The 13,010-nt window shown below is 36.8% G+C and overlaps 2 protein-coding genes across 2 annotated transcripts; both read right to left on the reverse strand.

Moving 5' to 3' along the window:
- Positions 1 to 7,332: 7,332 nt before the first annotated feature.
- Positions 7,333 to 8,859, reverse strand: LOC113279300. The gene has a single exon (XM_026528000.1). The coding sequence runs from the start codon at positions 8,857 to 8,859 to the stop codon at positions 7,333 to 7,335; it is 1,527 nt and encodes a 508-aa protein (XP_026383785.1).
- Positions 8,860 to 9,168: 309 nt separating this feature from the next.
- Positions 9,169 to 11,450, reverse strand: LOC113282192 (ribosomal RNA small subunit methyltransferase-like). Its single transcript, XM_026531158.1, has 2 exons — positions 10,979 to 11,450; positions 9,169 to 10,206 (listed from the first exon to the last, which is right to left on the reverse strand). The coding sequence occupies exons 1-2, from the start codon at positions 11,283 to 11,285 to the stop codon at positions 9,464 to 9,466; spliced, it is 1,050 nt and encodes a 349-aa protein (XP_026386943.1). The 5' UTR covers positions 11,286 to 11,450; the 3' UTR covers positions 9,169 to 9,463.
- Between the last annotated feature and the right edge of the window lie 1,560 nt (positions 11,451 to 13,010).

Raw genomic sequence — 13,010 nt, forward strand, 5'->3', positions numbered from 1 at the left:
AAGTCTCCAAGAATATTTCCTACCAGTTGTGAAGAAATCTGAACTGGTAGTTTGTCTTTGTTTTCATGATCAAGATCATGAAAGCACGAGATATCAATAGGGCAAAGCTCAACATCATCAACCTTGTTGCTTCCCTCCATTGTGCACCAAAAAGACTTTTAGAAAATCTTTTTGACTTCTGGAACACATTATATATATAAGGAATTCCGTCAAACCCTAGGAAACATGTCGTTCGTGAGGGTTGGTGCGTGAACTGGAGAAACGGGCCTAAGATAGACCAAAGAAGCCCAAAACGTAAAAAGAAATAGATGTTGAGGAGCAAACGGAATAAAGTAACATCGAATGCAGTACAATCCTTACAGCTTTCTCACGATGAAAATCCTGAGAATCATGAGCATCCCTTTTTAACTAAACATAATTAAAAGAGATGCAATATGAACATGTGAGGGTGTAATAAGATGAGCATCTTGCTCATCATTATTTACTTCTTGTTTTTCCTTTTCATCGGTATTTATCAAGCTACCTGGTATAGTTGAAGAAGCATTATCAAGAGAAGATTTAGAAGTACCTATGTTAACAACATTCCATGTTTTCTTGATATTCCGTCTTAGTTTGGTTATACAGATCTTCAGATCAGACACCCTATTGTTGACGTGTAGAAAATCTGAGTTGGAAGACTTGAATTCACAGTCCTTTTTGAGAAGATTAGAGGAACTTAACTCGTTTTTCTTTCTCCTGTTCCTTTTTCTCTTTCCAGACTGATTTACAGCACCTGTCACACTTTTGTTGTTTTCCTTCCACCGTTGTAGGCATCCTTCGGTTTGAAAACATAATTAGGAAAAGCCTTATCACAATATACCCCTTGAGGCCAAGCAAGGTTGATTCCAATCTGTGATATAGGTTTAACAACTTCTTTATACATCCAAGTAAGAATGTTGTGAAGTTTTTCATTCCTTATCCGAAGACGACACCTTCGCTTAGAGTTTCCTTTGTTTCCGCAGTAATAATAGTTGAAGGACTTACGTTAAGTAGTTCTCTTTTGAGCAGGTGAAGAAGTAGAATCCTTGTTTTTGCAAGCTGACACAGGTTCTTCACATGGAGAATTATTAACAGCTTTAACAAACTTAATCTTACCACTGTTATGAGCGTCTATTCCTTTATATCCGAGACTACGTTTATCATGATGTTCTTTATAGGCTCCCAGCATAGAAGACAGTTTTGTGGAGCTAGAACCGAACCTATTTAGATTCTCTTCCAGTGATTTTACCTTATTAAGAGCAGGAGTGAGTTTGGTTTCCAAGGATTTCTCTTTGGTAAGAAGACTGCGTTCTTTGTCATTGAAACATTTCTGTTGAGATTCACATCTTGCTTCAGTTTCGGCAAGTCTCTCTTTTAACATACAAAGGTTACGAAGAAGATTATCACATTCAGATTTTTTTGAGCGAACCTCTTCTTCATGATCTTTAACGGTAAATTGTAACAGTTTGTATCCACCATCACAACCTTTGAAGAGTTTTCTCAACTTTCTGTTTTCTTGACAGAGAGGACCCATGTACTTTCTCAAGCAAGCAGTTGTCCTTGTTTCTTTCAATGCACGATTAAACAACTTGATGTATTGAGAAACTTCCTCATCAAGATTCTGTCCTTCTTCTGAATCACTATCATCCGAGAGATCATCCAACTGTTCATCAAGAGATTTTCTCCAGTTGAATGTAGATTCATCTAGAGGAGACGTGAAGGAGTTTTCCTCAGTGGTTTCATATCTTTGAAACTTATTTGAGCAACCCTGTACTGATTTTGCGTTGTCAGAGATAGTACTCTTGTCCATAGAGTCAAATCGCTACAAAGACAGACTGATGATGTCTTTAACGTGTTTGCCTGCTCTGATACCAATTGAAAAAGCGGGGGTCTAACAATACCACCCAATAATTTGATTAGCAATCTGTATAGACAAACTCCGAAATACTTTGCTAGAGAATCAACTAGACAGTCAGACTCAATCTAGATTAAAGTATCTCAAGGAGTCAATATCTCTCACTTGTTTTGATTTACTCAAGCTAAAACAATAGTGAGTCTTTAATCAAACACAAGGAATAACTTGGACAGTACCAAAGACCAATATCCAAGGATCAATCAATATCAATCAACAACCAAAGGTTGGATTTCCAATTGATGATCTTAACGCACAACCTGTATTATTTCAATTATATAAAATATAATGCGGAAAAGAAATAACACAGACACCAGAAGTTTTGTTAACGAGGAAACCGCAAATGCAGAAAAACCCCGGGACCTAGTCCAGATTGAATACACACTGTATTAAGCCGCTACAGACACTAGCCTACTACAAGCTAACTTCGGACTGGACTATAGTTGAACCCCAATCAGTCTCCCACTAATTCAAGGTACAGTTGTACTCCTACGCCTCTGATCCCAGCAGGATACTGCGCACTTGATTCCCTTAGCTGATCTCACCCACAACTAAGAGTTGCTGCAACCCGAAATCGCAGACTTGATAATAAACAAATCTGTCTCACACAGAAAAGTCTATCAAAGGATAAATCTGTCTCCCACAGAAAAACCCTAGGTTTTTGTTCCGTCTTAAGATATAAAATCAAGGTAACATGAACCAATTGATAATCCGGTCTTATATTCCCGAAGAACAGCCTAGATTAATCAATCACCTCTCAACAATCCTTCTTGACTACACAAGCGGTTTGTCGAGGAATCACAAACAGTGAGACGAAGATGTTTGTGACTTCTTTATCTTGCCTTTCGGAGAACTCTCATGATCTCAAGTCAATAAATAGATTGTACTCGTACGATAGAAGATGCAAGATCAGATCACACAACTACGATAAAAGTAGTATCGGTCTGGCTTCACAATCCCAATGAAGTCTTTAAGTCGTTAACCTGGTTTTAGAGAAGAAAACCAAAGGTTAAAGAAGAATCGACTCTAGCGAGCGCACTAGTATCACACAAACGTGTGGGGATTAGTTTTGCACAATGCTAGATGTCTCCTTTATATAGCCTTCAAATCAGGATTTTTCCTTAGTTACAAAACAATCCATATTCACCGTTAGATGAAAACCTGATTTAGATTCAAGTTAATATTTCTCAACCGTTAGATCGAAAACTTAGCTTGTCACACACACTTGGGTAGACGTTTACTGTGTTTGTGAAAACCATGCCCAAACGTGTACGTATATGTTGGTTCAACATAGTAACTCAAAAGGTTAACCATATAAGCAATTCATATTAACCTAGTTCTTCTTCACCATAACTAGTTCAATTGACTCAAATGAACTAGTTAGAGAGTTGTTCAATTGCTATGAGATCTTATGTAACTGCACAAGACACAATTGAAACAAAGATGATTCAATTCGATGAATTGGCTCATGAACTTTATAGCCACGGTTTGCATAAATCATTCCTTAGTAATTTAAGTTTCATGTTCAGAGCACATCTTTAGATCATAACCACTTAAGCTCACAAACAAGTTCGCGGACTTAAGGCAACCGACAGAATTTTCCAAACTCAGCAGAAAATCTCGGCAAAGAGACTTCCGCCAGTTCGCGGACTAAACACGCAAACGAGTTTTTAGAAAATCCCCACAAAAATTCTCGGCAAGAGAACTTCCGTCAGTTCGCGGACTTGGCAAAGCCAATTCCTCCGGTTTCTCTCAATCAACAAAGTTCGAAAACTTAGGATTAAGAAATACATGGTTATGTAATCTAAACTCTCATTCCAATCATTGAGACATTCTCATAGGACGTTATATAGCCGTTATTCACAGACCATTTCACGTCAGAGCAATTCTCAAAGTAATTGAAACTTTTCATGACTTTCGTCACTAGGTGAAGATAAATTTGATCAAAGCGAAACGCTTTACCAACACTCGATTTCGAGAAAAAGATAAGTAGTGAATACTCAGCTCGAAATGTCAACTGTGTATGATCCAGTCTATATAACATACGACTTTTTGTCTCATAAGAAGTAGGAGATAAAAGAGATATAATTTTGAGTGATAGATAAGTTCAAGTCTCCACATACCTTTTTGTTGATGAAGTTCCACGGTTCCTTGAGTAGATCTTCGTCGTTGTATGATGAATCGCCATGAAGTCCTTGAGCTCAACTACACTTTTCTATCCTAGTCCGAGACTTAGATATAATAGAATAGAAATCAAGACTCATAGTTTTGATCACTAACATTGACAAACATGCTTGATATAGCAACGCATGCGAGGTCGACCGAGATATGCTCTAACAATTACACATCAAGATTTTGTTAACGAAGAAACCACAAATGCAGAAAAACCCCGGGACCTAGTTCATAACTGAATACTCTCAGAATTAAGCCGCTATACAAAATAAAACCAACTTCATATAGTTGAGACCAAAAAACTAAACCTATAGTTCACCTAGTTCCCGCAGTATCCCTGAGCCTCCAACTTGCAATAAGTTTGGTTCGTATTCCAAACAAAAAGGCTCTTCCGTTTATCCCAATAAACTCCTTTGTCAGGTCCATATATCTATCTTTTCAACAACTAACAAAGTAATTGTTAAGACTATGCAACCAATACTTTGAATCACAAAGAATTGTATTGATGCCGATCTACTCAATTAATCGATCCAATCTATCACAAAGATAAACCCATTATAGTTGGATCCCTTTCCATCCGAAACAAGTTTTGTGTTCACCAAATATTATGAACCCAAATATCTTCTTTGTCTTCAAATCTTCTTTGATCTTCAATAAACACCTGCACACAATCAACTTGAATCTCTTGTGATCAATCACACACAGAACGAAGTCTGTTAACAATGGATTATCACAAGACGTCTTTAGCTCTACAAACAGTTCTAAAGATCCCCGTCGACACATCGATCTAGTTTGAGTGAATCTTATATAAGAAGAGAAGATTCTCAAGCATAAACAAACTAGATGCAATCAAAGTTCAACAACAGTTAGTCAATCAAATCAATCGAAAACTAATAATAAACTGCAATTATCTAGTTTCCCACCAACGGTACTCGTAGAGCTTCCCAATCCCAAAGAAGTCTTTAAAACGAGCGGCCGTAAGAGATTTCACCTAATTATGGTACTTTCCTCTCCGAATAGACGGCTCCACCAGTAACAACACAACTAGGTAATTTTGCTGGCTCTGAGGATTAGTTTGCTTGAAATGCTAACTTTAGTATTTATAGACAAGGAAGTTTGGACACCAAGGAATTTCCAAACCCGAATATTCTCAAAGATATCCAATAAGGGAAAAAATGGTTTTCATAATTCCTGGAAATGCTTTGTCCAAATATTGACTGAAATCTCAGTAGAAAATCTCCAACTAGTAAATACACATTACTAATTTTTATTTTCTAAAGATATGCCTTTTAATTGCTGGAAATTAAAAGCATATAAAACTAAAAACCTTAATTAAAAGATTCTCAATTTATTTCGATCTGGGATTCTCCTTTAGCTATTAAGGAATATATTTGAACAATAAAAGATAAGAGTTACTGCACATGTTCAAAGTATGTCGACATCTTTACTTCGTAAATCCTTTTTCATATTTACAATCTTGGAACCGATTTGCCACACTTCCAAACAAGTTTAGAATTGGTTCATCTGACTTCCAAGAATTATGTGATTGATTATCCTATCAAATAACCATTAATGGGTTTCACGGTTCTACCTCCAAGTGGGTACTAGGATCGGTTACACTAGTTACCATAAAATGGCTAACTAAGTACTAGGATCGGTTACCACTTCTTATGGTAAAACTTGTGATCGATTGACCAAGTTATAGGATCAGTTACACCAACTTACTAAAACTTGTTAAACCACTTACAAGGATCGATTACACTCCCTCTTGTGATCGGTCACACCTCTTACTAGGATCGATCCACCAATATAAAAGATCGGTTTCACTAATAAAAGTCATAACAATACAAAAGTCAGGCCTTGTGAATAGTTTTACCAAGATACATAAACAAGTTATGAGCGGTTATACTAAACATACATATCGGTAATTCAAAAGATTTGCAATGAATGACAATACCAATAAGCCTAGCGGTTTCCCTTTCGATTCACAACACAAGTTTATGAATTTAATTCCTTTAAACGAATGTAAAACATTGTTTCCTAGGACGAAATCTTCACCCATACCCAGACATAATCATAATAGCATTCATACGATTATGTCGATGTCTTATATACGAAGTTCAAAAGATAGACGTTATACTTCATATTGTAATTCCTTAATACTATGTCTAACTAGAGTATAATATTCACAGCTTCGCAGTTATGTTTTCAATATGCACGACTTGAAAGATACGTTAGTAATAAAACAGTTCAAGTCAAATATTACTAACCTCAAGAGGAAGGATGATGCCGTCGTTGTAGCTCTTTACTTCTTCACATTCTTCAAGTCTTCGCGTAATACTTGTAAGTCTCATATCCTAGTAACTTTCTATCTAACCTATACGAAGTTGACTCTAGCATATAATCAAGCATCTCTTTAAATGAGTTTTGCTTCACTAAAATATGACAACCAAACTTGACATACCAACGCTTGGTGGGTTCAACCTAGCTATGCTCTAACAGATTCGATCTACAAGTTTATCGGAAAAATACTCCTTCCTTCTAGGAGCATCTCTTTTCAAAGAAGAATACAATCAAATAAAATGGTCGGAATTAATTCTGGAATATACCATCATCTCTCCTTTATGCATAATCAAAAATTGGGTATCTCTGCGGTTTATTTCTCTTTCTCTTCGCGATCTACTTGTAGTTGATATCCTTATTTGTATTAGGGTTTTGATTATCTTGATATTTTTTTATGTATTTTGATGTTTTTGTTAATCTTGTAAGCGAACATGTAATCACTTTTTTGATTTGAATGAATTGAAATTTGTTGATGGACCAAAAAGAAAAAAAAACTGAAAAGAATATAACAAAATAAGATTTTATCTGGAGGAAACCTTTGTATCGTTACAAATATCTGAAGAAGCTAGAATCTTAAAAAGCTTCCCCCTATTGAAGAAGCAGCTCCGGTGGTGAGCAAAGAGCAAAACCCTACTATTAATACTGATATCTAGACCACTTAGTATCTGGATAACAAAACCCTTGTTCTGTCCAGTCGCACATCCTTGTCTGCGCATCACTAGTAAAAAATTATCACTGCAATCTATTGTAAAACGAGCCATCTGAATTTACGGGTTATTGGATACTCTTCAACTATCTCACATTTCATTGAACAGTAATTTAGTATTAAGTTCCTAGTTTGACATGGAGCATAAACTTTTTTTTTTTGATAAATAGGAATTTATTGATTAACCAGAAATATTGTTTTGATCTTGGGCTAAAAGATCACAAATGTCTTTCCCAAAATTATCAAACTTATGCGTATCAACTACTAAAGCTCTAACATTTTTGGCGATAGATTTATCAACTTGATTATCCTCTCTCCCAACAAAGGTAAAGTTGCAGGAATTAAAAAAAGAACTCGGATGCTTTATTTCTGTGATTAAGTTTTTGTTTTCCCAATGCACTAGCCATGGATCCTCAGTAATAGCTTTTATCACCACTTGAGCGTCAGCTTCAATTTGAATATCGTCTAGCTTCATTTCTTTAGCCCACGATAGCGCTTCACGAGCCGCTAGACACTCTCCTTGCTCTGGATTTAGGACTCCATAATTGAAACTCCCTCTGATCCCGTCGCAGTTACCTGTATAGTCACGAAGAACAACACCAGTACCATTCTGGTTAGTATTGTGATCAAAGGAAGTGTCAACATTAAATTTAGCTATGCCTTGTACAGGAGAGCACCAATTAGACTTATTATCATCAACGCAGTACGGACTACTATTTAAATTTTCATGCAAATGAGAACTTAAATGGTATTGAATCCTGTGAGCTGAGGAAATAGGGTTTAGATTAACTCCCTGAAAAATCTTTTCACATCTATCTTTCCATATGATGCAGGCGCCAATCATACATGTGAATAACAATTGTTCATTCAGAGCTGAGTTACATCCATTAAACCAGCTTAATACCCAATCGGAAAGACTGCCACAATTAGTTTTGACTGCATCAATATCTATATTAACGTTCCTCCAGACAGCCCTGGCATGTCTACAATCAAAAAGTAAATGTTCTATTGTCTCCTCTTCTCTTCCACAGATTCCACATTGGGTTTCCATATCAGGGTTATGTACTGCAAGTTTATATCTAGTTGGATGGCATTCATGAAGGCATTTCCACGAGAAAAGCTTAATTCTGTGAGCAACACTGCAACTCCACAAGGCTTTCCAAACTTCAGGCTGGACAAGAGAACCATTAACTTGAGTATCATTGGTACTTCTGGCGAGGTGGTTGTAAGCACTCTTAACTGTGAATTTACCATCTTTTGCTGGAGTCCAAATCATTATATCTTCTTTTGAGTTGTCAATGAAGATGTCCTGAATTTTCTTGGAAGTAATGGTATCAAACAAGCTATCTAGGAGAGGTATATTCCATGTTGCTGAATCTGAGATGATTAGTTCATCCACAGTCTCATAGAACCTGTGCATATCATACATTGGGATGGGTGGATGATTCAAACTTGGAACCCACCTGTCCTTCCAGATTCTGGTTTTCCTGCCATTATTAATTTCCATGAAATAATTATCTTGGATGATCTTCAGACCTTTGGTGATGCCATTCCACATATATGAGCAGTTCTTAGCTTCAATATTTTGATGAAGAATATTCTCGTATTTGAAGTATTTACTCCCAAATATCTGTACCCAAAGTTGACCCTCTTTAGTACATACCCTCCAAGCAAGCTTTGTGAGTAAAGCAAGATTTAATTTTTCCATGTCTCTGAAAGCCAGACCTACATGGAGCACAAACTTGTTTCTGCAATTTAATAACAAGATAACTGAAAAAATCCAAAAGGGAAACAAATAAAGTATTACAACCTCAAACGCTTAAAAGAAGAAGGGGGAAAAAAACTTGCTTTGAGTTTACCTAGATATCTCACTTGCCCAATTTGACAGGATGTAAAGAGGAGTTATTCCTATTTCCTAAGTAAGGTCCATGCATTCCCTTCCCTTTCAAATGAGCAAGAAATCAAATGGTTTGAATTGTCTTGCCAAGACCCATTTGATCTGCCAGAATACCATTAGGTCCATTCTGCCACAGTGAAATCATCCATTACACACCTTTGAACTCCAGTCATGGATTAATGAGATCATCAGGTACTGAGTATTGCAATGCCTCTAGTTCTGCCATGGTTAATTGAATGAAAAAGAAATCGACAACAGAAAGCATAGAGCTCAAAGATCAAAATTTGATTAAACAAAAACATAAATAGAGAACAATATTAGTATGGTCACTAACCGAATACAATTCTCTCCGGCAAAAACAGTTGAAACTCAATATATTGTGAACTAAAACAATTAAACCTCAGGTAACTATAAATTAAGAGAAGTGAATGCCTGCTTTGTTGAACAAAGAAAGAAGGTACAAAAAATCCACTTGTGTGAGCTTTGAAGACCTCTTCTCCTCAAAATCTCCTTGCTTAAGTATCCCAATAATTTTAGCCTTAAAATCAGATCCATCTCCCCCTGCCTCGTCATCCTCTTCAACCTCCATTTCATCATCTTTTCCATCGTCAATTTCCATGCTCATATCTTCACTAGTATCACCTAATGCTGAAACATCCATTTCCCCTGCCATGTCTTCAGATGATCCTTTCAGTGCTTGGAGTGTTTTGTAGTTCTTCTCCAGCAACGAGAGTACTGATTTCTGCCTGAAAACTGAGCCCAGAGTCTTATTCTTGCGGTTAAAACAAAGGCGGATTAACCCATCCCACTCCTTGAAATTTACAGGAGGAAGTGGTTTTCTAGGTTCAATTCTGACCACAGAAGAGTCGACTTTAGGGGGAGGCCGAAAATTGTTTTTCCCTACTTTGAGGAGATGGGAGATACGGGATAAGAGTTGAGTGTTAACTGAAAGGCGACAATAGAGATTGTCACCTGGCTGGGCTACCAATCTCATGGCAAATTCTCTCTGAAACATTATAACAGCACACCTAAAAACAGGTCTATGTGCGAGTAACTTAAAGGTGAGAGGAGAAGAGATTTGATAAGGAATGTTGGCAACACAAATATCCAAGTACGGCAAATCAACCTTAAGCACATCTCCTTGTATAACCCGTAAACATTAGAATCGCAAATAGAAATAAGTTCAGTTTCATTGATCCTTCCACCAACTCATCCCACGACCTTTCAAATAATTTACCCACCAAAAGTAAGAGGTTCAAATATCATTTGTATATATGCTAACAACGCTATAATACAGATAAGACAGAAAGCAAGCAAGAAGATACAAATAATGTCAGATTAAATTAAAAAACCGAGATAACCAAGCATAGTCTCTGCATATAAGCTTTTTTGTTTGACATTATATAAGCTTGTAAAATGTGAGAAGTGAGGAATCTTGAGCACTAGTTGAATTGATCAGAACAAAAGTGGACTAAATAAATAAACAGGATACCCCAACAAAAATCATTGTCCACAAAATAGAACTGCAGAGTCAACAAAGATGGATGGATATGGAAATTCAAAGAAGGGTTAATCACCCACTAACTACTAGTTAAGCTTTCACCATGCCCCGTCGGTATAATCAAACAGGAACACATGTTTAAACCATGTATAATCAAACAGAAACACATGTTTAAACCATTCAGCCAAGAACATGAGACCCTCGACTAAAGAGATTACTCTCAGTCAAAAAAGTTAGCGTCCCTAAGCAAGAAGAAACTACAATTTCTTCGAATTTACTTCACTGTCACATAGAATTGGGTAGAAACTTTGACAGTGGCAGCAGCAGCAGGGGTTATACCTACTCTTCTAGAATTTAACTAAAGTAACAAAATTTCGGCTACTAAATACTCAAAAATAACCAAATTAAAATATAGGTTTATCTTCAATTGATTGGAAAAGGGAGTTCCTTGAAACCGACGTGTTAATTCAAGAACCATCCGAGGATCTAATTCAACAGCAATAACAGATTTACCCGCTTCAAGTAATTTCTTTGTAAGATTTCCAGTACCAGGACCAATTTCAAGAATAATATCAGTACTTTTGATTCCTGATTTCTGAACTATAGTATCAACTAACAATGGATTCTTCAATATATGTTGTCCTTTTGATTTGTGAAATGATATTCCACCTTGGTATTGTTTATTTGATCCTGCAGCTCTTGACGGTTTTTCTTTCCTCATTTTGCCTCCCGCCATTGTTGATGGATGATATACCCAAACTTGATGTAATAACAAAATACTAATAACTCTGAGATTATAAACCTAAAGGAAACAAACTCAGAAATTTTTTTCTTGCGAAACCCTAATTCGGCGCGTGAAGAGTGAGACAGATGACGATCTTCTATGGTCGTGTTTTCATAGTGAGCTTTCAAGTCGTAAAACCGGCCCGAAAGATGTTACGGTCATTATTCAAACAGGCTTACCCATAATAAAATGTTGTCTTTAAATAGTGAATGGCCCTTTTGTTTTACTTTGACTAAAAAAAGTTGGGAATGACTGATCTCAAATTTTGGTCAATAGATTTCCCATCTAACTTCCATCTGCTGCATGATTGGCCATGCCATCTGCTACCTGATTTCCTTCTCTATAATTATATTGGATTGCAGATTGTAGAATCTGTTTCATTCTATTTTTTATTTGATCGACCATCCCCGAGATTTACCAAGGAGGAGCAGAGTGTGAGGTGATGAATCCGAGGAGGTTTTCTGAATCTGTATCGAATAGAACTTTCGGACATTGCCTTTCCGTTGCGGTTCTGGAAGCCAAAAGATGAGCCCATGTTTCTGCTGTTAAGGTAGTTGTAATTCCTAGAGGTTGTGCCACAGCCATCACAGATCGTGCCTCTGAATCCTTGCAAATGAAACCTGCACCTGCAAAACCAGGGTATCCCCTGGCAACCACATATGTGTTGATCTTTATCCAGCTTATGTTCGGGTAGACCATCCCACGGAGATTTTCGATATTCTTTTGGTGCTTCGGAGATGATTAGTTACCGGGGAGTCGCCTGGTAGCATAGGAGGTATTGAGTTTAGAGCTATGGAATAATCTTGTTGTTGTTATAGAGCTCAAGCTAAGATTTCATCTGATGTTGTTTGTTTTTGGCGGTATACTAGCTCATTCATAGAGAAAGTATACATATTAGTCTTACAAATTGGAAAACTGTTAAGGTTTGAAGCCGTAATACATGTACTAAGTACACGTATTGGAGTAGCTATATGCCGTCAACAACTTTTTGGTACGCATACCAGTATGCACACCTTAAAAAGTCTGTGAACTCGTGAACCCAGACTAGTAAGCATACCCATATGCACACTAGAAAAGAACTGTTGGTCCCGGAACCGATTTGGTATCCTTATCGGTACGCATACCATAAAAGTTATGTGGGCTTCGGAACTCGGTTATGTTTTAATGGTATCCATACCAGTACGCATACCGAAAAAGTTCTGTTAACTCCAGAACAAGGTTATGTCTTAAGTAAGGTAAACAATATGCGTACCATGACATAACTGTTCACGAACATGTTAATTATTATGTACCTAGACGCCTACTTACCAAGTCAATTAAATTCATATTCACATAAAATTATTTCTCCGAGATAATTAGCACTTGAATAATCTCTAAAAACACCATAGACATATTTGGTCACATAATTGTGACTCGAGTTAAGTCTCAAGTATTATATGAAAATTCTCAAGATGATAGTTCAGTTGGCTGGTTTCGACTATCCATTCATGAGAGTGGTCTTTGTACACGGTTCGGTGGTTCATCCTAACCAGAGTGTATATCTTGTTATGTTAATCATATTCAAAGATATATCCAGTGGATATTGTTGCTTGGTTCCAAAACTATCTTAGCTTAAACCTAAAGCAACCTATGCTTTGAATGTCTATAAAAGGGGAACCTCAAGAAACTGGGATCTTT

This window comes from Papaver somniferum, chromosome 5 (genome assembly GCF_003573695.1).
Source record: "Papaver somniferum cultivar HN1 chromosome 5, ASM357369v1, whole genome shotgun sequence".
In the NCBI taxonomy this organism is placed as follows: Eukaryota; Viridiplantae; Streptophyta; class Magnoliopsida; order Ranunculales; family Papaveraceae; genus Papaver; species Papaver somniferum.

What these genes read in the sequence shown, in the direction of transcription:
- LOC113282192 (XM_026531158.1), bottom strand. Translation starts at nt 11,285, where the DNA reads ATGGCGGGAGGCAAAATGAGGAAAGAAAAACCGTCAAGAGCTGCAGGA. An exon ending in AGGAACTCCCTTTTCCAATC is followed by an intron (nt 10,207 to 10,978) that starts AATTGAAGATAA and finishes TGCGATTCTAAT; the next exon opens with GTTTACGGGTTATACAAGGA.
- LOC113279300 (XM_026528000.1), bottom strand. Translation starts at nt 8,859, where the DNA reads ATGGAAAAATTAAATCTTGCTTTACTCACAAAGCTTGCTTGGAGGGTA.